Here is a 26,856-nt window from a genome sequence, read left to right as displayed (position 1 = left end):
CTCCTACAGTTTAGTAGTCTCATAATGAAGCATGTGCAGCAGCCCAGACAGGTTTCATTCCTTCGTCCCTACTAAATTCATAACTATATAGCGTTCTCTCTCTTTAGACACACCAGCTGTGAAATGACCATTTCCAGCATGTACACCTATCCTCCAGATTCCCATAGAAGTGAATGCAGCATGCTGGAAGTTTTAGTTTCCCAACTGGACTGCTAGAGCGACTCCTGCTCTAGGCAGTGAGAAGAAAATAGTGGACATCATTACAAACCATTTATTAGTGGGACCGCGGGGGCTGTGTGTGAGGGACTATCTTCTACGCAGGGGAGGATGATGGAAACAGCAGCTGACTTTGGAGGAAGCCCCGAAACAAGTAGTAATGTCTACATATTACAGAAATGTCAGCACTGATTTCTACAAGGCTGAATTAAGAAAATTTAAAATAACGTCAGCAAAATCCTTTTAATGAAGCAGATGTAACATTCCCCAGAGCGCTGCGCAGCTCCTTCAAACAGCTGATGGGTGGAGGTGATATACTTAAGGATAGGATATCATTATCCCGAACTCTTTAAGGGTATGTCATCCTAAAATCTCTGTAATCTGGTACAGGTTTTTTCAGGAGCTGATTTGAAAAGTCTTTGGGGAAGCATAGAAACCTCAACCAAATACTCTTCTAAACACTGGTGTAAAACCTCCATTAAATTACAGATCTGCCACCGAAGACAACCTGTTTTCAGCTACTGATGTTTGTGTTGTGTGAAAACACTGCGTAACCCTGAAAGATATGATGCTAACGTCTTGTCCATAGGATGTGTCTGGTTCAGCTTTATTTAAGGGGTATTCTGGTTATATAAAGTTATCCGTTATACACAGGAAAAGGAGATAACTATTAGATTGGTGGGGGTTGTACTGCTGGGACCCCCACCAATCACAAGAACTGGGACGCCACTTTTCCTCCAAAAGTAGCAATGCATCTTAATTATAGTCCGAATACTAATGACCACTCTGATTATAGAAGCAGTCATCAGCATGCGGGAGGCACAGGGAGGTAAAGGCAGCGTGCGCAGGTCTTCTTCTGGGTCCCGCTGTGCACGGTGTCCTGATGGCGTACAGTGTCAGGACGTAGTGCACGTAGGCTCGCACTATGACCTAACTCTGTGCGACCTCAGGTCACAGTGCAACATGGGCCAGAAGAAGTGGTGTAGGAAGCAGTGAATCCTGGATCTTCAGGGTGGTAACTCCGTCTGGAGCAAGCAAGGTAAGTTTATATATTTATTTCTTAATGTCTGATCTGAGTCTGATGGAGGTTGGGGTTTCTGATTTGAGGCTGATAGAGCTTGGGGGTCTGATCTGAGGTCTGATGAAGAATGGGGGTCTGATTTGGGGGTCTGAAGAAAAATATTTTTGTATTACTTTCCAAATCTTGCATCTTATAGTCCGAAGAATACAGTAATAGTTATCCCCTATCCTGTGGATAGGGGATAACTTTATATAACTGGAATACCCCTTTAGGTGAGGTTTAGAGTAATACCAAAGTAGCCCATGGACAAGAATGATGCTGTTTAACCCCTTAGGGACCCATGACGTACCGGTACGGCATGGATCCCGAGTCCTTAAGGACCCATGACGTACCGGTACGTCATGAGTTTAAATTGAGATTGTGGCGCCCCAGGGGTTAATCCGCACAGGATGCCGGCTGAAATCATTCAGCCGGCATCCTGTCACAACGCCTGGGGGGGTCATATGACCCCCCGTATCGGCGATCGCAGCAAACCGCAGGTCAATTCAGACCTGCGGTTTGTTGCGATTTCTGCTGTTTCTTTAGTGTGGCTCAAATATATAGGTATCACCCCCCCTGCACCCCTGCATGATTTTAGCCTGGTGGGAGGTGCAGGGGGGGTGTTGCGGGCGGTGCGGCAGGCGGGATCGCGATCCCCCGCCCGCCTCCCGCCTAATAATCGTTGGCTTCTAGTGGGTATACCAGGGTGCCAGCACATTGCTGGCACCCTGGTATAAACGGCTGACATCTGTGAATGGATGTCAGCCGTTTAACCCTTTCCATACAGTGGTCCGTACGTAAAAAAATAAAAATAAAAACGGTTTAAAAAAAGCAATTTTTTGTCATCTTACGTCACAAAAAGTGCAATAGCAAGCGATCAAAAAGTCATATGCACCCCAAAATAGTGCCAATAAAACAGCCACCTCATCCCGCAAAAAATGAGACCCTACATAAGATAATCGCCAAAAAACAGAAAAAAATATGGGACTATGGAGACACTAAAACTTTTTTGTTTTAAAAATGAAATCATTGTGTAAAACTTACATAAAAAAAAAAAAACAAAAAAGTATACATATTAGGTATCGCCGCGTCCGTGAAAATTACCACATGATCTAACCTTTCAGATGAATGTTGTAAATAACAAAAAAAAAATGGTGCCAAAAAAGATATTTTTTGTTACCTTGCCGCACAAAAAGTGTAATATAGAGCAACCAAAAATCATATGTACCCTAAACTAGTACCAACAAAACTGCCACCTTATCCCGTAGTTTCTAAAATGGGGTCACTTTTTTGGAGTTTCTACTCTAGGGGTGCATCAGGGGGGCTTCAAATGGGACATGGTGTCAAAAAAAACAGTCCAGCAAAATCTGCCTTCCAAAAACCGTATGGCATTCCTTTCCTTCTGCGCCCTGCCGTGTGCCCGTACAGCTGTTTACGACCACATATGGGGTGTTTCTGTAAACTACAGAATCAGGGCCATAAATAATGAGTTTTGTTTGGCTGCTAACCCTTGCTTTGCTACTTGAAAAAAGATATTAAAATGGAAAATCTGCCCAAAAAGTAAAATTTTTAAAATTGTATCTCTATTTTCCATTAAATCTTGCGCAACACCTAAAGGGTTAACAAAGTTTGTAAAATCAGTTTTGAATACCTTGAGGGGTGTAGTTTCTTAGATGGGGTCACTTTTAGGGAGTTTCTACTCTAGGGGTGCATCAGGGGGCTTCAAATGGGACATGGTGTCAAAAAACCAGTCCAGCAAAATCTGGCTTCCAAAAACCAAACGGCGCACCTTTCACTCTACGCCCCGCTGTGTGGCCGTACAGTAGTTTACGGCCACATATGGGGTGTTTCTGTAAACGGCAGAGTCAGGGCAATAAAGATACAGTCTTGTTTGGCTGTTAACCTTTGCTTTGTTAGTGGAAAAAATGGGTTAAAATGGTAAATTAGGCAAAAAAATGAAATTCTCAAATTTCATCCCCATTTGCCAATAACTTGTGCAACACCTAAAGGGTTAACAAAGTTTGTAAAATCAGTTTTGAATACCTTGAGGGGTGTAGTTTATAGAATGGGGTCATTTTTGGGTGGTTTCTATTATGTAAGCCTCGCAAAGTGACTTCAGAGCTGTAGTGGTCCCTAAAAATTGGGTTTTTGTAAATTTCTGAAAAATTTCAATATTTGCTTCTAAAGTTCTAAACCTTGTAACATCCCCCAAAAATAAAATATCATTCCCAAAATAATTCAAACCTAAAGTAGACATATGGGGAATGTAAAGTCATCACAATTTTTGGGGGTATTACTATGTATTACAGAAGTAGAGAAATTGAAACTTTGAAATTTGCTAATTTTTCCAAATTTTTTGTAAATTAGGTATATTTTTATGCAAAAAAAATAATTTTTTTGACTTCATTTTACCAGTGTCATGAAGTACAATATGTGACGAAAAAACAATCTCAGAATGGCCTGGATAAGTCAAAGCGTTTTAAAGTTATGAGCACTTAAAGTGACACTGGTCAGATTTGCAAAAAATGGCCAAGTCCTTAAGGTGAAATAGGGCTGAGTCCTTAAGGGTTTAAAACATGAAAGTAAGCAATACAGTTTGATTTCTGACCATTTTAATAGAGAAATAAAATGTGCGTAAAAAATACATAAAATGGGATAAGACAGTGACAGACTCACACTCTCCACCCATACATACCACATACAGCACAAGCACACAGTATCTCTCATACCTAGGGCTAGATTTATCATGACTCTGACAGCTCACTCCACTTTCACATATGGCTAAAGTCAGTTTTAGCCAAGTCAGATTTATTAAGGGCCTTTAAGACTGTGATAAATGTGGTTTGACGATAGCAGTTTATCCGTCAGTAAGCAACTTTAAAAAAGTTGCACGTCTTTACAAAAAGTCGCATGTTCTTTTAAAAAGTCGCATAAGATAAGCATGGTCCTCACTGGAGTGATTTTGCTAATTTTTTCGTGACTTTTGAAATTGTCGCAATAGTAAATCTGTCTAGAGATTTATTTACATAGGAAAACACGCCCACTTTCAGAAAACTAGCGAGCATAATGCAGAGCCAATAAAAGTCTCAAGTTTTTGCGCAGTTTAAGCGATTGCTCAAAAATTTGCGACTTTTTCACTCCATTATTCTGACTTGAGCTAATGATAAATCTGGCCCATAGTGTGGCACAAGAAGTGTCACTTATGGGCACACATATGATCTGATTTTGATTAGATTTAAGACTATATATAATAAATTCTTTCCAGAAGATTTTTTTTTGGCCATTCATAATTATAGGTGAACTGTGGAATTTTCCTTAGATGTTTTAGATGGGCCCATAGACGTCTGTTTGGTCTCCATTTATGGAAAGTGTCATCATAATTCTTTTTGAGAATACTATATTAGTGAATATAAATTCTTGTTTAAAAAAAAATAAAAAATGGGGTGATCATCTGTATACAAATATATATATAATATATAAAAGTATTGTAGAAGTTCTAGGCTTATGGGGTCAGAGTACAGTAGCTTCATCTTCTGAGTCCTCTGGGGTCTGTAAACCATCTCCTTCAACAAGTCCTGACCCCCAGCCCCTTGTGATAGAAGTAGGGGTACTATGTGCTGAAGAAGGTGGTCCAGAGCTGCTCCCACCCCTACTGCCTCCTTCTTCTTGCAGATATCGTTGCACTTCTTGGGGGAGCTGATGTAACTCTGCTTGGCACTCCTCCTCTAACTGGGCCATCAGCTAGAAGCAAGCCAGAGAGGGGATGAGAAGAACAGGTATTGACAGAGGGTGGCATAAAGCTGCTGCCTGCAGTCCTGCCTGGATTGACACTCACCTTTGGCTCCTCATCCTTTATTTTCTGCAGCGTCTCTTGGTGAGCAGCAAGCAACTTTTCTAGACGTTTGTTTTGTGCTTCTTCTAACTATAGGAAAAAGGACAATTATAAAGACAGCTGGCAGCAGGTCAAGCATTGTGCTATATGACTACTGTACTGAATAGATACTGGTAGCATGAAAGTATTCCTTCATTACAGTAAATGCAATAATAACATGTGTTAAAGGGGTTTTACTGGAATTAAATATTGATAACCTATTCTCAAGCTAGGATACATAAATACCATATACATACAGCACTGTCAAACGTTTTAGACAGATGTGAAAAAAGTGCTATACAGTATGAATGCTTTCAAAAATAGAAGTGTTAATAGTGTATTTTTTATCAATTAACAAAATGCAAAGTGAATGAACCAAAAAATAAATCTAAATCAAATCAATATTTGGCGGTACCGTCCTTTGCCTTCATAAAGCATCAATTGTTCTGCACACAGTTTTCAAAGGAACTCTACAGGGAGGTTGTTCCAAACATCTTGGAGAACTAATCACAGATCTTCTGTGGATGTAGGCTTGCTCAAATCCTTCTGTCTCTTCACATAGTCCCAGACAGAATAGATGATGTTGACATCAGCGCAATGTGGGGTGATGACAACATCCCTTCCCAGGACTCCTTGTTGTTCTTTATGCTGAAAATAGTTCTTAAAGGGGTTGTCCGGGTTCAGAGCTATTCAGATTTCACCCAGGCAGGCCCGGTGATATGAGCATCGGAGCATTTCATGCGCCGATACTCTCCCTTGCAATGTGCCGGATCGCACAGGACAAGGGTTTTTATGTTTATGATAACACACTGCTGGGCGGAAGCTTCCGCCAAGCAGTGTTCCGGGTGACGTCACCAGCTCTGATGGGCGGGCTTTGGCGCTGCCCTAGCCGTTTTACATGCTAGAGCAGAGCTAAAGCCTGCCCATCAGTGCCAGTGACGTCACTGGGCTCACTGCTAGGCGTAAGCCTCCACCTAGCTTACTCTATGGAGAGCCCGGTACGTCACCGAAACTCCGTAAAATGCCTTTGCCCTGCGCGATTCAGCGCATGGCAAAGAAGAGCATTGGAGCATGAAATGCTCCAATACTCATATTAGGGGGACCGCCTGGGTAAAATTCAGCTCTGAACCTGGACAACCCCTTTAATGACATTGGCTGTATGTTTGGGGCCGTTGTCCTGCTGCAGAATAAATTTAAAGCCAATCAGACACCTCTCTGATGCTACTGCATGATGGATAAGTATCTTCCTGTATTTATGAAATATTGATTGGATTTAGATTTCCCTTTGGTTCATTCACACTGCATTTTGTTAATTGATAAAAAATAAACTATTAACAATTTTCAGCATTCTTACTTTGAAGCAGTTTTCCACACCTGCCCAAGACTTTTGCACAGTACTGTTTATGTAATATATATATATATATGTGTTCCTATAATGAAAAGTGTATTTTTGACATGAGCGGAATCTACACTTGCATCCATGTGGATAAGTGTAAACAGTGCTCCTTTCCCAGTTTTATGCCTAAGGTAGATTTTAACATACTCATACACATACATATTAAACTGCCCTCAGGTCAGGTTCGTCGCTAGGCACCTAGATCCGGGGCCTAGGCCCTGGGTTATAAACATTTGGCCCTGAACCTCTGGCCAGCACTTTCTCCATTGCTCTGCACTGAGCCACCAGCGTGGAGCTACTAGGCAACTCTGTATGAGTTTAGCAAGAGGCACACTAAACATATAACTAGCAGCTCCATTTACTGCCAGTCTAGTGTAGGTGAATGAGCCAGCAGCCCCGCACTGGAGGCTCAGTATGGGTCTATGAAGAACGTCCTGTAGTTATCCTGGGCCTTTAAGCAGGTTTAGCAGCTGAGCACCGCATCCCAGACAGGACAAGCCAATTACAGAGCTGCTGTGTCCTGTCCTCACCAGTGCTGGTACCAGTAAAAGGGATGTGTAAATTGCCTCTTTCAGCCCAGCAGCAACCAGTGCCAGTGTGAAGGAGCACAGAGAAATGCAAGCAATGCAGGGAAGCTACATGTAAGTCCACTGTCAGCCATGTCTGTTTATGGGCCCATCAGTGTGTTACACTATAAACTGCTTCTAGGAGCTGTGCATATACTGTATACTGTGGGTGGAGGAGCTGTGCATATACTGTATACTGTGGGTGGAGGAGCTGTGCATATACTGTATACTGTGGGTGGAGGAGCTGTGCATATACTGTATACTGCGGGTGGAGGAGCTGTGCATATATATTGTATACTGCGGGTGGAGGAGCTGTGCATATACTGTATACTGTAGGTGGAGGAGCTGTGCATATACTGTGGGTGGAGGAGCTGTGTATATATTGTGGGTGGAGGAGCTGTGTATATACTGTAGGTGGAGGAGCTGTGTATATACTGTAGGTGGAGGAGCTGTGTATATACTGTAGGTGGAGGAGCTGTGTATAAACTGTAGGTGAAGGAGTTGTGCATATATACTGTATACTGTGGGTGGAGGAGCTGTGCATATACTGTAGGTGGAGGAGTTGTGCATATATACTGTATACTGTGGGTGGAGGAGCTGTGCATATACTGTAGGTGGAGGAGTTGTGCATATATACTGTATACTGTGGGTGGAGGAGCTGTGCATATACTGTAGGTGGAGGAGTTGTGCATATACTGTAGGTGGAGGAGTTGTGCATATACTGTAGGTGGAGGAGTTGTGCATATACTGTAGGTGGAGGAGCTGTGCATATACTGTAGGTGGAGGAGCTGTGCATATACTGTAGGTGGAGGAGCTGTGCATATACTGTAGGTGGAGGAGCTGTGCATATACTGTAGGTGGAGGAGCTGTGTATATACTGTAGGTGGAGGAGCTGTGTATATACTGTAGGTGGAGGAGCTGTGTATATACTGTAGGTGGAGGAGCTGTGTATATACTGTAGGTGGAGGAGTTGTGCATATACTGTAGGTGGGCGAGTGGTGCATATATACTGTATACTGTAGGTGGAGTTGCTGTGCATATACTGTATACTGTGGGTGGAGGAGCTGTGCATATACTGTATATCCTAAAAAGATCTTTAAAAGTTGGTAATGCTGGTCACTGTCCCGATCATTTGGTCTTGTGCACATCTCTGCTCATCAGATCATAGGATTCCGGTCACACGGGGCGATTTTCCTCCTTGCAGCTTGGAGGTTTAATTAGTTGTTTATTTTAGCGCACCTACAGTGCCTTAACCAATGGACACTTGGTTGCGCTACATATATATACCGACTGCTGCATTGAGCAATATCATTACCGTCTGCAGACCATAATAGGAAACATCGGTTCATTTGTATATTGTTAAAATCTATGGTGTTTATAAATAACTGTTTAATATAATCCGCTACAATATTAGAAACCATAATCAGTGAAATACAGAGGGTCATTTTTTGTTCGTTTTTGCTTTATACTGTGCATATACTGTATACTGTGGGTGAAGGAGCTGTGCATATACTGTATACTGTGGGTGGAGGAGCTGTGCAGATACTGTATACTGTGGGTGGAGGAGCTGTGCATATACTGTATACTGTGGGTGGAGGAGCTGTGCAGATACTGTATACTGTGGGTGGAGGAACTGTGCAGATACTGTATACTGTGGGTGGAGGAGCTGTGCATAGATACTGTATACTGTGGGTGGAGGAGCTGTGCATATATACTGTATACTGTGGGTGGAGGAGCTGTGCATATACTGTATACTGTGGGTGGAGGAGCTGTGCATATACTGTATACTGTGGGTGTAGGAGGAGCTATGCATAGATACTGTATACTGTGGGTGGAGGAGCTGTGCATAGATACTGTATACTGTGGGTGGAGGAGCTGTGCATATACTGTATACTGTGGGTGGAGGAGCTGTGCATATACTGTATACTGTGGGTGGAGGAGCTGTGCATAGATACTGTATACTGTGGGTGGAGGAGCTGTGCATATACTGTGGGCGGAGGAGCTGTGCATAGATACTGTATACTGTGGGCGGAGGAGCTGTGCATATACTGTATACTGTGGGAGGAGGAGCTGTGCATATACTGTATACTGTGGGAGGAGGAGCTGTGCATATACTGTATACTGTGGGAGGAGGAGCTGTGCATATACTGTATACTGTGGGCGGAGGAGCTGTCCATATACTGTATACTGTGGGCGGAGGAGCTGTGCATATACTGTATACTGTGGGAGGAGGAGCTGTGCATATACTGTATACTGTGGGAGGAGGAGCTGTGCATATACTGTATACTGTGGGTGGAGGAGCTGTGCATATACTGTATACTGTGGGTGGAGGAGCTGTGCAGATACTGTATACTGTGGGAGGAGGAGCTGTGCATATACTGTATACTGTGGGCGGAGGAGCTGTGAATATACTGTATACTGTGGGTGGAGGAGCTGTGCAGATACTGTGGGCGGAGGAGCTGTGCAGATACTGTGGGCGGAGGAGCTGTGCAGATACTGTGGGCGGAGGAGCTGTGCAGATACTGTGGGCGGAGGAGCTGTGCAGATACTGTGGGCGGAGGAGCTGTGCAGATACTGTGGGCGGAGGAGCTGTGCAGATACTGTGGGCGGAGGAGCTGTGCAGATACTGTATACTGTGGGTGGAGGAGCTGTGCAGATACTGTGGGTGGAGGAGCTGTGCAGATACTGTGGGTGGAGGAGCTCAGTTTTGAAATGAGGAGGGGGGGGGGGGGGATTTGGGGTAGACATATGCTTGGGCTTGTGCCCCTGATGTTTTCAGACCCCAGCAACACCCCTGCCTCAGGTCCTAGTGACAATAGAAGGATTTGCTGTACGACCAGTGTACATTTTCCACATATATGACACTGCTGCTGCGGAGCGAGCCCCCAGCCGAGTCTCCGGCAGGGCCGAAAAGCACCTTTGCTTATGCACAGAAACTATTTGGGGTAAATTTAGTATACAGGTTAGTCTCGTGTTCCTGCCCCTGAATTTTGCCTTACTCCCATCATGTTACAGCGTGCAGCTGGTCTTAAAGTATTCACTCCAATCATATACACAATTAGGTGGCCTAATAAACCGTATATGTCAGATTTTTCTTCTCTGTTGCCAGGCAACCAGAATCTCCTACCACGTATTTTCATGCCACGCTAGAGCCTTGCAATGATATGTTTACTTATTATGCCCACGCGAGCTGCCCAGTAGTTCCCACTCCAACTAACAAAGGCAGATGAGCAGTAGTTGTGGCGAAACCAACCTCGCCACTGGGTTTTGGAGAGGGCTGTTTAAAAGCCTCTTGCCTCAGGATTATGGCCCATAGTAACTTTAAAGGAGAAAACAGACCGGCCGCACAGCTTAACTCTGTCTGTAGAATTGTATTTTATGTTATTATGCGTTCGGTTAAATTGTATGTTATGTGAGGCACCCAGATAGCTAATAGTATTGTATTCGTGTATTCTGAGTGCCATTCACCTAATGATATGCACTCAGACTTGAGCTATCTGGGGATATGTTAAATGTCTGTGTTTGCTGTGGGGGTGTGCCATTGTGTGTTTGGGTGGTGATTCCTGTCCTGTTGTCTCCACGTGTGTATTGGTGATCTCCCCTTTGTCCTGAGAGATAATTGGATTGTCTTCGGTCGTCTCCGGGACAGAGGGGAGGAAACCATGATGCATTGTGGGGATATGTTGTATCTGTTCTGTATTTGCAAAACTGTAATAAAAACCAGGCTGGGTGTGCCAGCACTTCAGATCACTGCTTGACCCTCAACACGGAGCCTTGTCTCGTTATTGGGGGATTCCCTGTATGCTGTTGGAGACTGATTGCCAGGAGTGTAAGCCGACTGAATGCTTTTCCTGTTCGTCTGACTGACAGCTACTTGTGAGGTTCCAGTTTGGAGTGCTATTTTGTATCCAGTTCGGGAGGTTGGTGTTCTGCAGTAGCTGTGCCTGTCTCTCGGAAAGGGGCATATCGCCTAAACGGACTTTAACCCCTTGTCTGCTGAAACGGTGCCGTTACATTGGTGGCAAGCAGCGGGATCGTTCCTACAGCCAGAAGGACAGCTACAGGAGACACCATTTCTTTGTATTCTACAATTTAAGGGCAACGCATGTCCCAGTACAGCGACCCTAAAAGCACCAGGATGGAACCAGCAGTGTTATACGAGGAGGAGGACCTGGATGGCCGGGATGCATTAAGGAAAGGCATCTGGTACCAGGCCCTGGATAATGTACAATACCAGCGAGGTGAGAGTCTCCCCAGTGAAGAGCAGCGGTTGCAGAAGCAAGTGGCCCTGCGGATGTCCTTCCTGGGAGAGCAGCCCCTGGAGGAATGGGTGATAGAACTACAGCACCGGGTATGGCAGGAGCTATGGCTGGAGGATGCCTACCAGGCGCTTTGGTGGTATGTGGCACAGTTTATACCCTGGACAGCTGAGCATGACAAGCCAGAGGGAGAGGAGTTTGATGGTCCTGGCTTGTTATGGGAGTCCTTTGCAGAGCCTGACTTCGGGAGCCCTGCACAGTCCAGACTTCAGGACATTTTCTATGAGAGGGAGGCTAGGCATGAGTGGGATGACCCCCATGAAGTAGAGAAAGACCTGGCTCACCTAGCAACCCTGGAGTGGGAACTGGAGCAGGACTACCGAGATCTCTTCCACTCCATTGAGAAGGCTCAGCAGGACGGTAAGGTGACAGACCCAGATCCAGACCCATTCAGCTGGGCAGATATTGTAGAGTGTTACTGGGAAGGACCCCAGGTGGCCGGTAGAGATGGGACCGAGGTCTCTCCGCCGGTCCTGCAGGGAATTGGGAGCCCAGTCTTCATTCCCCAGCGGCAGTGTGAAGTGCAGGGAGGGGAGAGCAGCGGCCTCCCTCCCCAGCGGCAGGCTGAGTTACAGGGGGCAGAGGTAGTTGTTCCTGCCCCCCAGCAGCAGAGTGATATGCCGGGAAGGCAGTGTGAAGTGCAGGGAGAGGAGAGCAACGTCCTCCCTCCCCAGCGGCAGGCTGAGTTACAGGGGGCAGAGGTAGTTGTTCCTGCCCCCCTGCAGCAGCATGATTTTTTGGAAATTGGGAGCCGAGTCTCCATTCCCCAGCGGCAGACGGAGTTACAGGGGGCAGAGACAGTCGGTCCTGTCCCCCAGCGGCAGAGTGTCCTACAGGGAATAGAGAGCCCAGTCTCCTTTCCCCAGCAGCAGGACACTGTATTGGGAGCGGAGGCGGTCGGTCGCCCTCCCCAGCGGCTGGAAGTATGTATGGGAGAGGAGCTCGTTACCCCCTCTCCCCAGCGGCAGCTTAACGCACCAGGGGGAGACAGTAAGCCCCACAACTGTGCAGATGGGACCGTGGTCTCTGCACTTACAGCACAGGGGGTAGGGACAGTTGTTCCTGTCCCCCAGCAACAGGGCAGTTTAGCCAAAGGGGAGACAGTCGGTTTCCCCCTCCAACAACCAGACTCCAACCAGGCTTCTTCCGTGGTAACGCTGGCACCAGGGCAGAGTACCGCTGATCCCTGCCCACAAAGCAACCTCCACTCCAAGCCAGGGAGCAACTCAGAGACCGGGAGTACCAGCTACCAATATAACCTTGGTGGATTCACTGGACAGAGACAGCCTACTAAATTCTACAGGTCCAGTATTGGGGTGTGGGTGGGCTGCCAGACTAACTCAGGTACCGACCGGCGTGAGGTCAGGTATCTGGTTAGTCTTCCCTGGGGGGGGGAGATGTGTGGCGAAACCAACCTCGCCACTGGGTTTTGGAGAGGGCTGTTTAAAAGCCTCTTGCCTCAGGATTATGGCCCATAGTAACTTTAAAGGAGAAAACAGACCGGCCGCACAGCTTAACTCTGTCTGTAGAATTGTATTTTATGTTATTATGCGTTCGGTTAAATTGTATGTTATGTGAGGGCACCCAGATAGCTAATATTATTGTATTCGTGTATTCTGAGTGCCATTCACCTAATGATATGCACTCAGACTTGAGCTATCTGGGGATATGTTAAATGTCTGTGTTTGCTGTGGGGGTGTGCCATTGTGTGTTTGGGTGGTGATTCCTGTCCTGTTGTCTCCACGTGTGTATTGGTGATCTCCCCTTTGTCCTGAGAGATAATTGGATTGTCTTCGGTCGTCTCCGGGACAGAGGGGAGGAAACCATGATGCATTGTGGGGATATGTTGTATCTGTTCTGTATTTGCAAAACTGTAATAAAAACCAGGCTGGGTGTGCCAGCACTTCAGATCACTGCTTGACCCTCAACACGGAGCCTTGTCTCGTTATTGGGGGATTCCCTGTATGCTGTTGGAGACTGATTGCCAGGAGTGTAAGCTGACGGATACGCTTTTCCTGTTCGTCTGACTGACAGCTACTTGTGAGGTTCCAGTTTGGAGTGCTATTTTGTATCCAGTTCGGGAGGTTGGTGTTCTGCAGTAGCTGTGCCTGTCTCTCGGAAAGGGGCATATCGCCTAAACGGACTTTAACCCCTTGTCTGCTGAAACGGTGCCGTTACAGTAGTTATCTGAGGTCATCCCTTGCATTCTCCAATAGTAAGGCTGCTGCACAAATTCTAATGGGGCTAACGCTAAAGGGCCTAGTTCTAGATATATATTATAATATATGTAAAGCTGAGAAACCATCATTTATCTGTGTAATTCTGGTGATGTTTACAGACCTAGTCTCTATTGGTTAGAACACTATTGGACACAATAGAAACTTTTCATTATTTACAATTTCTGAAGCCTATGATGGTCATTCCTAGGTGGGCTGACTGCTTCAGATCATATAGGGAGACGCGGCAGCTTCATTTATCCTAATTTCAAAGAAATATTCCCAGACTTCACAACCAGCTCCACGGTCACTTACACTGCGTATAAAGTTCACTGACTCGTTGATATGACGTCTGTTGATCTCCGTCAGTTCTCTGCAGAAAAATATGATGTGATAAATGGAAGATGGAATATAGTAGAGCAGAAATGCAGTAGGAAGAGAAGAACGAGAGACAAATGAGCAAGGAGGATGTAGAATGACGGCCTCTTACTGACCCTTCTTTCTTGTGCCGGTCTTGTGACTTGACCTTAGTGATGCTGTTATGTCTCTTTCTGTCCAGAATCTTCTGCAGTTCCTTCTTCTCTCTGCCAGGAGATGGATACATTTAGATATGGTTTGTATGTTGCCAGATTGAGTTGTCTTTTCCAATGTAAAGAGTGATCAGTAACATCTATTGTAGTCCACTTTATGAATTCCCTAAAGGCATTGACCCTTTCAATCTGCAAGGATTTTTTAAACCCCTTAAAAACCAGGCCTATATTCATTTTTGCATTTTTTATTCATTTTTTTCCTCCAAGTTTTAATAGCCATTCCTTTTTTTATTTTTCCATTAACATAGTCATATGAGGGCTTATTTTTTGCAGGACAAGATGCCTTTTTAATGGCACTATTTAATTTACCAGGTCTTTGTGGGGTAAAAAAAAAAATAATAAAAAAAAAATTCCCAAGGTTTTTGGGGTTTTGAAATAATGCCATTCACTTTGCGCTAAAAATGACACGACATCCTTATTCTGCAGCTCAAAAGTATTACAGCGATACCAAACTTGTATACTTTTTTTTAATTACTTTTATTTACTTACTCTAAAAAAAATAAAGTCAATTCTCTTTACATCATTATTTTCTGACAGACATAACTTTTTTAAATTTCCGTCTACAGAGCTGTAGACAAGATGGCTTGATTTTTGTGGAACGAACTGTAGTTTTTATTGGTATAATTTTTTTGGTATGTACAACTTTTTGATCACGGTTATTAAACTTTTTTTTTTTTTTTGGGGGGGAGGGGGGGGGGGGGCAAGGTGACAAAAAAATTGCGAATCCTGTTTCTCATTTGTTTTTCCATTATGGTGATCACCACACAGGACATTTTTAAAAATATTTTAATAGTTCAGACATTTCTGGATGTAGCAATACCTAATATGTTTATTGTTTATATATTTTTATATGTAAAATTAGTAAAGGGGAATAATTAAAACTTTTAACATTTTAGTGATTTTTTTTAATTTTTTCCCCCCACTTTTTATTTAATAACTATTAGGCTCCTAGGGGGCTAGAACCTGGAATCTTTAGATCCCTTGTCCTATTCACCCTAATAAAGATCTATTAGGGTGAATAGGATTTTGACAAGCTCCTTGCTGAGCTGTGCCTCATGTGCAGCTCAGTAGGCAGATTACTATGACAGCCCTGGGAAGCCTCAGCAGGCGCCAGGCTGTCATGGTAATGGATCGGAGCCACACAATTTCACTGTGGGGGATGCATCCCTCTGCCTTATGTTGTTGATTGCGGTATCTGAGGGGTTAAATGAAGGGGTTGAACCCAATTGCTGTTCCAATACTGCTGTATTATACAGCCGGCACCTGCCATTTATGGACCGGCTCACTGCAGCAACCCACTCTATTCAAATGCGGGCGCATAATGCTGTACATGTATTATGCATTAAGGAGTTAAAAGAATACTACCATCATGTTTCATCACATATCAACTGCCTAAATATGAATATTATTTATATACATTTTATAAATGTATTTATTTTTTTACAAAAAATTCAGTGGATAGTTTTCTGGATATAATTTTCTGAAGGCAATCTATGTTCTGCCACTTAACTTTCTCCTTTGTTTAGACATTTAGCAAACAGCCAGAGAGGGAAGGGTGGATGAGTGACTCAATTCGGGCATCGCAAATTACACTTAAGGCAAATTTACACTTAAAGGATTGAGAAGGCAATTATGAGGAAGTAGGTCCTTCCCAATAATTGCCTGCTTGTCAGTGGAGGACAGAGCTACATTTACATGCAGCAATCACATCCACTGTATGACGATGGCTACTGCAGTCACCTGTCCTCATATAGAATCATTGTTTCCAGGCAGCAGAGTGCTGTTCACATGGACAAATCTGCTGCCCACAAACAAGGACTTAATAAGCTGCATAAACAATGTATTCACCTGATGAAGGAGAGTTTACTTGTTAATCAGGTGATCTGCGGCACCTTCACATGGGAACGAGCTTTCGTACTAACGTTTCTGCTAATAGTCTATATAATAGTTCATCGTAAAGCTGCCATTAGGCAATACTCTTCTGTGGGCATCTTTATCTAGTCCTATCAGGACAACAACAATGGATCTACAGTATATAGGAGTCTTATCTCTCTGTGCTGGCAATATTTTGTATTACATTTTTAATGTTGTAGTACTGCCGAAAAGAAAAACAGCCAAAAATTCTTTACGTTATTGATTTCTATGAATACTGAGTTTAGAAAATACCCCTTTCTGATGAAAGTTTCCCTTTAAAGGGGTATTCTCATCTGGACACGTAGATCATATCCACAAAATAGATGTTCAATGGGTGAGAAATAGCTAAGTAAGCATGCTTGGATATTTTCTGAACTCCTACTGCAGCCGCTCATGAGCAGCTAACTCTCTATTCATGGCGCCTATGTGGTGCAGCTCTATTCTCGAGTAGTGAGTCCCAGAAGTTGAGCCCACACCTATTAGACATTTAGGATATATTCTTTGGACACTCTTATGCAGTTTTATGGCACTTGCAGCTAAAAATGGGTATTGGGTTCTGCTGCATCTAGACCAGCTCTCAACACAAAATAGCTACACACTTCCACTAAAACAATAGTCCTGTAATTCTAGATTTTAAAACGAGTGTATCGTAATGGGGTTGTCTCACTTCCGCAAATTGCATTTATAATGTAGAGAAAGTTAATACAAGCCACTTACTAATGTATTGTGATTGTCTATACTGCTTTCTTTGCCAGCTAGATTAATTTTCCCATCACATTATACACTGCTTGTTTCCATGGTTACAACTAGGGATGAGCGAATTGACTTCGGATGAAACATCCGAAGTCGATTCGCATAAAACTTTGATAGAATACTGTACGAAGCTCCGTACAGTATTAGAATGTATTGGCTTCTATGAGCCGAAGTTATTACTTTGCAAAGTCTCGCGAGACTTTGGGTAATAACTTAAAAGGAGTCCGTCACCTCCATATGGCCATATACAGTGCTTACATTGTCCTATAGCACGCCTATACAGGATTGTAACGGTACCTTTGTCTTTAGACTTGCACCAGCAGGAAAAACGAAGTTTAATTCATATGCAAATGAGCACTCGCAAGGGTCCCAGGGGCGGCGTTCAGTGTGTAGGTGCCCAGGCTGCTCTGCCTTCTTTTCACTTTACTCCTCCCCAGCCTCTGCCTTTGCCCGCCCTCCAAGTCTCTTGCCTCATTGATAGGTCTGGACTTGGAGGGCAGACAAAGGCAGAGGCTGGGGAGGAGTAAAGTGAAAAGAAGGCAGAGCAGGCTGGGCACTTACACACTGAATGCCGCCCCTGGGCACTTGCGAGTGCTCATTTGCATATGAATTAAACTCTGTTTTTCCTGCTGGTGCAAGTCTAAAGACAAAGGTACCGTTACAATCCTGTATAGGTGTGCTACAGAGCCATGTAAGCGCTGTATATGGCCATATGGAGGTGACAGACTCCCTTTAAGAACTTTATTTCTACTGTTAAAAACCTTTTACCGAACTCGGGTTCCGTTCCAAGGTACCACTTAATTTCTGAAGACTTTGAGAAGTAATAGCTTCAGCTGTGGCCGTGCTTGCAAAATATAGAAAAAAACACCCCCTCTCTGGTGGCTGGGTCAGCACTTTTTTCTAAAGTGTGCAAGCATGACCACAGCTGCTGGATTGCAGGGTAGTCATAACCATGGAAACAAGCCGTGTATAATGTGAAGGAAAAATGAATCCAGCCTGCAAAGTAGTCAATATGGACAATCATAGTACATTAGTAAGTGCCTCGTATTAACTTTGTCTACGTTTGAGGTGTTGTGAGACAACCCCTTTAAAGATAACTGAGCATTTACACTGCGGTTTCCCTACCAATAAAGTGACTATAGGGGTTCCCAGGAATGTGGCCTCCTGTGATCAAAAGCTAGAAGGGAACTCCCAATGTGAGAAAGGATTCTGCAAACTACAAGACTCCTTTTAATGTGCTCCTTCTTTCTATGATTCTAATTCCATTGACAGACATCTGCATAGATCACAAAACTCACTTCTCACTGGTTTCTTTTAACTTCTTGAGCTGGGAGGTATGGTAGGCTTGGGCAACTTCTTGCAGCTTCTGCACAGCCTGTAGGTAGAACAATGTTTATTAGACACAGTGGAGGGAGGTAAGATTTATTGAAGACTGATGTTTAACTCCAGTCTTTGAATCTCCTTTTCACTGATGGGTAATGTGTCAATTTATGATGAGGTGCAGGCCTCATATATTAGGTGCATTGGCTGGAAGCCTATGCTCCAAAATGTAACTTACAGCAATTCAGAGCTGCCGTAGATTTCTGTATTCATTTGCGCCTGACAGCAGGCACAAAAAAATGATAGGTATGTGGGGACAGCACAGTCCCCAACACCCGTTTTCAGAAAGTGGCAGAACAGAAACGCCACGTTCAACAAAATTTGTTGCAGTGGCGTTTAAAAAGTTGCAAATGCAAGGATAAATCTCCCTGTGTCTCTCAGGATATTTAGGGGGAGAATGCTGCACCTGTTGAAGGTGTAAGTGTTTGATTTTTCTTTCTTGCTCATGCTGCAATTCTCTGAGCTCCACAAGGCGTCTCTGCTGCTCCCCCTGCAGATCCATCAGCTTCTTCTGCTGCTCCTCCTGCTCCGTTAGTGAACTAAAGTCACAGAGTGAAAAGGTAACATGCAATTAATGAACATGTGTGACATGAACAAACAAAGAAAAATGCTGTTCATTTTATGAGGAACAAAAAAAATGATTATATATACATATATATATATATATATATACACACATACACACACACACTCACAAAAAGTTAGGGATACTTGGCTTGTGGGTGAAATTGCAGGATGAACCTAAAATGCACTCTAACCTTTACAAGATAATTTAATGTGACCCTCTCTAAACTTTTGAATGCACGTGTCCAACTGATCAATGTTTCAGGACTTTTTGCACAACTTGCTGTTCTCTAACAAGGAGCTTAAATGGCAAAATTCAGGTGTTTGATCCAAGAATCGCCAATTAAATTTCCTGGTTCAATTAGAATTGGTATTTACACAGTCCTCCTCATCATGCTGTTCACATTTTGACATCATGAGACCTAGAGGACACCTAACTATTGATCAACAGTACCTCGCAATTGCGAGGCTTCAAACGGGATGTTCTCAGATGGAAGTGGGCACTGAGCTTAGAGTGGCACAGAGTGTCATCAGCAGGTTCCAACAGAGATACAGAGGGACAGGAAGAGTCACAGAAATGCATAGAAGTGGACGTCCTTTGGCCACTTCCCACACTGATGACCGCTTCATTGTGAACAATGTCCTGCGGAACTGGATGATGAATGCCACACAAGTCCAGGCACATTTGAGGGAATGGCTGCTAGAGACTGGGGTGCCTCAAATGGAGTGACCTGCACTTTCTCCAGACCTGAATCCCATTGAAAACATAAGGGATCAGCTGAGTTGCAGTGTAAAGACTCATAACTCTGCACCCCAGAACTTCAATGATCTGAGGGCCGCCCTTCAAGAAGAGTGGGATGCCATGCCTCAGCAGACATTAAGTCTACTTGTGAACAGTATGAGACGTTGTTGTCACGCTGTAATTGCTTCTCAAGGTCACATGACAAGTTACTGAGACATTGACATTTTTTTGTGGGGGTATACCCACCACTGCTGTTGGCTTTTCTTTCAATAAATTGCATGCTTTTAGTTAAATGACCTACTTTCATGGTATAATATCACTGTAGTGTGAACGTTTTATGTTTTCCATAAATTTCCCCCGAAAGCCAAATATCCCTAACTTTTTAGTGAATATATAATATGTTATCATCCTGGAGGAATAGTCACAATCATTTCATATAATACAAACAATTGTTAAAATGAAAATCTTTACAAGCTTTTATTTCAGTAGAAGGACTTACTCTTGGCTCAGTTTGAAGCTCTTTGGAAACTTCCTTCTGCGACTGCTTTGGAGCTGTTTGAATCTGCTGTTCTGCTCCTTGCAGAGTGACGATACCTTGCGCAGGTGTTTCCTGTGCATATGGCGCAATTTTTGGTATTGTTGGCACAGCAGCTTCACAAAGCTTTTCTGTAACTTCAACTCCTCTAAGGAAGGAGCTTGAACATCTGAGAATTACAAACAAAAACATAACTCACATCAAGTCATAATAATCCTATCCTATACGGCAGCAGAAATAGTGAATCAATGAACATATTCCATTACCTGTCAGTATACTTGCCATGAGGTCATCTCGTTGCTGAGCTGAGAAAAACAGAAATGTTAAATGTTTTATATATTATATACAAAAACAAAGGGGACAAGTATACAAGAAAACATTGCATGCTTTTCATAGCGATATAAATAATGAAAATTTCAATGAACAGAATTACAGTAGCTAAAATCCTGCCAGTATATCACATGTATATCACTGACACCAGCCTACTATGTACTATAGCAAAATCCAAGAGCATGTCCACGCAGAGGCACTTAAAGGGGTTGTGTCACTTCAGCAAACGGCATTTATCATGTAGAGAAAGTTAATACAAGCCACTTACTAATGTATTGCGATTTTCCATATTGCCTCCTTTGCTGGCTTGATTCATTTTTCCATCACTTTATGCACTGCTTGTTTCCATGGTTATGACCAGCCTGCAATCCATAAGGCTGGGTTCACACCTGAGCGTTTTACAGCACGTTCCTACGCGCTGTAAATCGCTCAACAAGGAGAAACCAATGCTTCCCTATGGGAATGGTTCTCACCTGGGCGTTTTACAGCGCGTACGATCGCGCTGTAAAACGCCCGACGCCCCAAGAAGTACATGAGCTTCTTTGGGGCGTCTTGTCGCATTCCCGTACATAGACTTTCGGGAACGCGCGACAATGGGCGTTCGCTTGTCTCTGTATGCGCGATTGCAAACGCCGGTACAATCGCGCATACAGAGCGCTCCTTTCAGAACGCTCAGGCCTGAACCCAGCGTTAGAGGTGATCGTGACAAGACGCCCCAAAGAAGCTCATGTACTTCTTGGGGCGTCGGGCATGAGAACCATGCCGATAGGGAAGCATTGGTTTCTCCTTGTTGAGCGTTTTACAGCGCGTAGGAACGCGCTGTAAAACGCTCAGGTGTGAACCCAGCCTAAAGGAAAAAGCACTGGCCTCTCTGGTGGCCGGGACCGTGGGAGGCTGGTGCTTTTTCCTATAGTGTGCAGCGCAGATGGATTGCAGGATGGTCGTAACCATGAAAACAAGCAGTGTATAATGTGATGGAAAAATAAATCAAGCCAGCAAAGGAAGCAATAAGGAAAATCACAATACATTAGTAAGTGGCTTGTATTAACTTTCTCTAAATTATAAATGCAATTTGCGGAAGTAAGACAACCCCATTAAGATACACTCGTTTTGAAATATAGAATTTTAGACTTTAAAGGGAACCTGTCACCGGGATTTTGTGTATAGAGCTGAGGACATGGGCTGCTAGATGGCCGCTAGCACATCCGCAATACTCAGTCCCCATAGCTCTGTGTGCTTTTATTGTGTAAAAAAAATTGATACATATGCAAATTAACCTGAGATGAGTCCTGTATGTGAGATGAGTCAGGGACAGGACTCATCTCAGGTTAATTTGCATATGTATCAAATCATTTTTTTTTACACAATAAAAGCACACAGAGCTATGGGGACTAGGTATTGCGGATGTGCTAGCGGCGATTTAGCAACCCATGTCCTCAGCTCTATGCACAAAATCCTGGTGACAGGTTCCCTTTAAGATTTCTAGCACATGAAAAGCCCCTCTCTGGGTCATGAGAAGCTTAGTTAAATGATACAATTCTTTCAGTGACCAAGATGGGGAATGCAGGGGATTTAGGGCAATTTCACACTAGAGTATTCAGTGCAGGAAATACGATCCGTGAGACAGCAGTATTTCCCAGACTGAACGCTGCTCCTTTGCACGAGCTCACAGCATTATAATGATTTATAACGCTGAATCTTCCTGCCTGACCATGACTGTACTGAATTGTACTCACACACTGCTGTCTGTACAGTTCAGTAGACCCAAGGTTGGGCAGGAACACAAAGAATTCTAAATCACTTGTGAGAAATTTGCCTTAGTGCTCTGTATCATAAAAACACAGGGGGACACTTATTATTATTCTCATTTTCTTGCATTAAAAATTTGCACCTTTGCCCCATGCCAGGCTTGTGCAAAAAATGCCATTCACCGCTTGAAAAATGCCATTTACCGCTTTCTAAGAAAGTGGGTTATGCCTAGTTGACAAGCGTCTGATTTCCGACTGCTGAGAATGGGCATGCTGTGTTCCCCCTGGTCAAATGAGCGTCAAACAACAATAAACAAGTCAATATTTGCGCGTTTTAAGGGCCTTTTTACACGCCTAATGCAAAGTGAACGGGAGACGCATAATCGCTACCACAATCATTCATCTCCTGTTCAGCTTGCCTACTGGGCAAACTTATCTCTGATGTACTACACATACCAGGGGGTGGTACTGGGGTGATAGAAGGCTTCTTGTCACACAGATTCCGGTTAGAAGAATCGCACGTTGTGTCTGGCTTTTTTCTATCTTGTGGCTTTTCAGTGTTGTTCAACTGCCATCAAGAGGAAAAGTACAAACTTTGATCAATGGCGGCATAGGTTACTCCTTTCTGTGTTCTGGAGTGCAGTGTTCCATACTAACCAGTTAGCACCAGATTATGGTAGACATCTTGTAATAAATACATTTCATATTGGATGCTAAAGAAATGGCTATAGTTAAAGGGGTAATCCCACAAAAAGTATTACTACGCAAGGAACAGGTCACTGCAAATGAAGTATTATAGCAATTCACATGCAATAATAATACTGTTTGCTTTCTATGCACATTACGGTGAACCCCCTGTGGTTCATCACTCTGGTCCACCTTCTCCTGCATCAGTAGCTTCCCTGCTCCCTTCCACCTCTCAGTGCTGCAGACCAGGCACCTTTCATTCATTTGTCCCTACTTCTAAATTCATAGAAATATAGAACTTTCTCTCTATCTAGACAGTGGAGAAGGAGGTATTACATAACATCTGTGCGGCTATATGTCAGACTATTTCTATACAGGGAGGAAGGACTTACTTAGGGGCGAACTACAGTGCATTTGATTCATGAGCTGCTGCCCACCCATAGAAAGGGAAGCAAGCCCAAATATTTAGGTAAAAAACTGTTTTAAATTCATGGGATAACTTTTTTAATAACACTTTGAAATCATGGTCCTGTATTTTTGCAGAATGCAGACAAATGAAGTTATGGATGATGTGATCCCCCAAGATTTAATACACTTGTCATCAGCGACTATTTCCTTATGATGATACCATCACGTGTAAATCTTGTGTATATCATACCTCACTTTCTCCAATCAGAGCCACAAGCCTCTTTGCCCTCTCATCCAGACTGACATGTTGGATGGGGTTAATCAGAGCTCTGATGTACTCTAGGGAGGATGAAGTTAGTGGTCAGTATTACATGGCATACAAAAGAACGCTAAATTAAAAACTATCAGCAAACAACAAGTTAAAATGAAAACCAATTACAAATGTATGTGACAGATGAAAGGACAATGGTAAGATGGGGATGATAAGAGACACATTACAAAAATCAAAGACAGAACCAGGAATCACTGACCTTGGTGGTCATCCGGGATATAATCGTTGGCTTCAGTATATACAAGAAGAGCCGGGAGACACAGAGGCTGATTAATCTCATTCCTCAGACAGATGTAGTGATAACCTGTTAAGAATAGACTGATTGATCACATGCATATATATCTATATCTCTTCCAAAACACCAGTAGAAAATGATGTAAACTGTATGGAAAGTGCCTGCCTTTCTGCCTCTACAGTGAAAATTAGGGACACACCATGTAGAGACCTATTCAAGTAGTCGAGAAATACAGAGGTCAGGTGACCAATAACAAATCACATCACAAAGGGCGATCCACTACAAAATCCAACATTTTCTGCCACATCTTCAGAAGTGACGTTTCTTCATACATTTCCTAGACATCAATCATTCCCCTATCTGGTGGATTATCTAAAGCTGGCCATACACCTTCAATGGCTGTTGGATGAATGTTCTTATGGCCGACAGCTATTCCTCCCCATCTCTCCATGGTTCCGCTGAGAATGCATGTGTTATCAATAGGGAGTAATGGCACATTTAGACAAGGAAATCATTTTCTTGTCATCATCTGTCAAGGGAGAGTTACAAGGTCCCTGAAATTGGATGGTTCAGACGACTTCTCCCTTGTGTGCGCCTGGACCTTAAAGGGGCACTAAACCTCTAAACACTAAATAAAAACTAATTAAATACATATATATATAAAAGGTAACCTTTAAATATACCAGCAAAACTGTCAACAATCTGAAACAGAAAGCAGTTTGACTGAACTCTTGCAGGCAGAGAGGACTTTTCTGTCACCAATTTTGGCTGGAGACTGACTCTGTGCACCAGCATGAGATCACAAACTCAGGAGAGAAATTGAATGCTTAGTCCCCATGGACTATAATGGAGTCCATAGCCTGTATAATGCTAAAGGATTTGCAAGGGGGAAGGGGGGTGGGGGGAGATAAACTAGAACGTATCAATTACAACAGAGACAGATGAGTATTGTATGTATGTTTGCATCCACTTTGTGGTCAGATCTTTCAGAATTATTATGCGATTTTCACGCATGGTTGCTAAGATGACAGTCTATTCACTGTATTATTTTCCCTTATAACATGGTTATAAGTGAAAATAATAGCATTCTTTAATACAGAATGCTTAGTAGGTGGTCAATTGAGGGTTAAAAAATAAAAAAATAATTAACTCACCTTCTCCTCTTGACTCTTTTTACTTCTTTAATCACGAGCTGCCGGCTAAAGGACCTGTGGTGACGTCATATCACATGGTCCAATCACATGATCCATCACCCTCAATTGACCACCTACTAAGCATTCTGTATTAAACAATGCTATTATTTTCCCTTATAACCATTTTAAGGGAAAAAAAATTACATCTACACAACCTTGAACCCAAACCTGAACTTCAGTGAAGAAGTTCGGGTCTGGGTACCACAGTCTTGGTACAGCATTGCACCCGCGCAATAAAAACTGAACAATGGAACGCAATCGCAGTCAAAACTGACTGCAATTTTATACATCAGCTTGCATTCTGCTAGAACTGCCGACAGATCTGTCACCATTTCCCTCTTGTTTATACCTCAAAACATGACATCACATCCTGGCTACAAAAAGTGCAAACATATGCACAAGGCTCTTTTCTAGTCATTTTGGCCTGAGCAAGACCGAGACAGAAAAGAAGCTACAATGCACAGCAGCTCCCATTTCAGCATGTTAAGTAAACTTCTGTTCAACTAAAACGAGATTTTGTGAAACTCACCTGTAAAATCTGTTTCTCGCTTGATTTATTGGGAGACACAGGACCATGGGTATAGCTGCTGCTGCCACTAGGAGGCGACACTAGGCTGAAAACTGTTAGCTCCTCCCTTGCAGGCTATACCCCCTCCGGCCAGGAGAGAGCTCTCAGTTTGTGCAAAAGCAGTAGGAGAAGCAGAACAAAAAACGGAATACAAACAGAACCTGGCGCCCCACCTGCCGTACTTAGAACGCGGGGTGGGTGCTGTGTCCCCCAATGAATCAAGCGATACACAGATTTTACAGGTGAGTTTCACAAAATCTCGTTTTCACGCTCATATCATTGGGGGACACAGGACCATGGGATGTCCTAAAGCACTCCCTGGGGAGGGAAATCAAACAATGTGAAGAAAACACGAGCACCTAGGTGACAGGCATCACACCGCGGCCTGCAAGACCAGGCGGCCCAGAGCTGCGCCCGCATAAGCAATAGTGTGAACCCGTAAAACTTTGCAAAAGTGTGAAGTGACGACCAAGTCGCGGCTTTACCCAACCGAGCCGCCGACGCTAGGTGGAAGTGAGCCCAGGAGGACCCAAGCGCCCTGGTAGAGTGTGCCATAAACCCCGGGGGAGGATCCTTGTCCCGGACGAGGTAACATTCCAAAATAGAGGAACGGATCCACCGCACGTTTGTTACCTTCGAGGCTGCCAACCCCTTCTGAGAACCCTCCGGAATGACGAACAAAGCGTGTGTACGCCGAAAGGGGGCCACGGCCGACAGGTAAATCCGCAGAGCCCGCACCACATCCAAACGGTGCAACAACACCTCCTTGGGGTGGGAGGGCCGAGGACAAAAGGAAGGCAATACAATGTCCTCATTGATGTGGGAAGCTAAAATGACCTTAGACAAAAAGGCAAGAACCGGGCGAAGCACCACCTTATCCTGATGAAAATCAAGAAAGGGTTCCGGCACGACAGAGCCGCCAGCTCGGACACACGCCTAACAGACGTGATGGCGACCAAAAAGGCTACCTTCCATGACAACAAGAAAAGGGAAACCTCTCTCAGGGGTTCGAAGGGTGAATTTTGAAGAACTCCCAAGTCCAGGTTGAGGTCCCATGGATGCAAGGGGGGCGGTAAGGCGGAACAGAGTGCGCAACTCCTTGAAGAAAAGACTTGACCGGATGCATTTCTGCCAGTGAACGCTGGAAGAAAATGGAAAAGGGCAGAAACCTGACCCTTCAATGAGCTGAGCGCCATGCCGAGTTCCAGGCCAGACTAAAGAAAAGCCAGGACCA

At 43.8% G+C, this 26,856-nt stretch overlaps 1 protein-coding gene across 1 annotated transcript in view; it reads right to left on the bottom strand.

The window, feature by feature from the left end:
- Positions 1-4,337: 4,337 nt before the first annotated feature.
- The window catches only part of PLCB3 (phospholipase C beta 3), a 145,556-nt gene continuing 123,037 nt past the window's right edge, over positions 4,338-26,856 (bottom strand). Inside the window, exons 23-33 of the mRNA XM_044270209.1 lie at positions 23,826-23,930; positions 23,546-23,634; positions 22,657-22,768; positions 20,389-20,427; positions 20,087-20,291; positions 18,688-18,820; positions 18,200-18,276; positions 14,139-14,228; positions 13,960-14,017; positions 5,112-5,198; positions 4,338-5,017 (exon numbers count right to left, since the gene is read on the bottom strand). Of these exons, the coding sequence (XP_044126144.1) occupies positions 4,787-5,017; positions 5,112-5,198; positions 13,960-14,017; positions 14,139-14,228; positions 18,200-18,276; positions 18,688-18,820; positions 20,087-20,291; positions 20,389-20,427; positions 22,657-22,768; positions 23,546-23,634; positions 23,826-23,930 (1,226 nt within the window). The 3' untranslated portion in view covers positions 4,338-4,786. The remainder of the gene's footprint in view (positions 5,018-5,111; positions 5,199-13,959; positions 14,018-14,138; positions 14,229-18,199; positions 18,277-18,687; positions 18,821-20,086; positions 20,292-20,388; positions 20,428-22,656; positions 22,769-23,545; positions 23,635-23,825; positions 23,931-26,856) is intronic.

The sequence above is a fragment of the Bufo gargarizans genome, chromosome 10 (genome assembly GCF_014858855.1).
Source record: "Bufo gargarizans isolate SCDJY-AF-19 chromosome 10, ASM1485885v1, whole genome shotgun sequence".
Taxonomy (NCBI): Eukaryota; Metazoa; Chordata; class Amphibia; order Anura; family Bufonidae; genus Bufo; species Bufo gargarizans.
The sequence above is the reverse complement of the archived record's forward strand: the minus strand, read 5'-3'. Positions and strand labels throughout refer to the sequence as shown.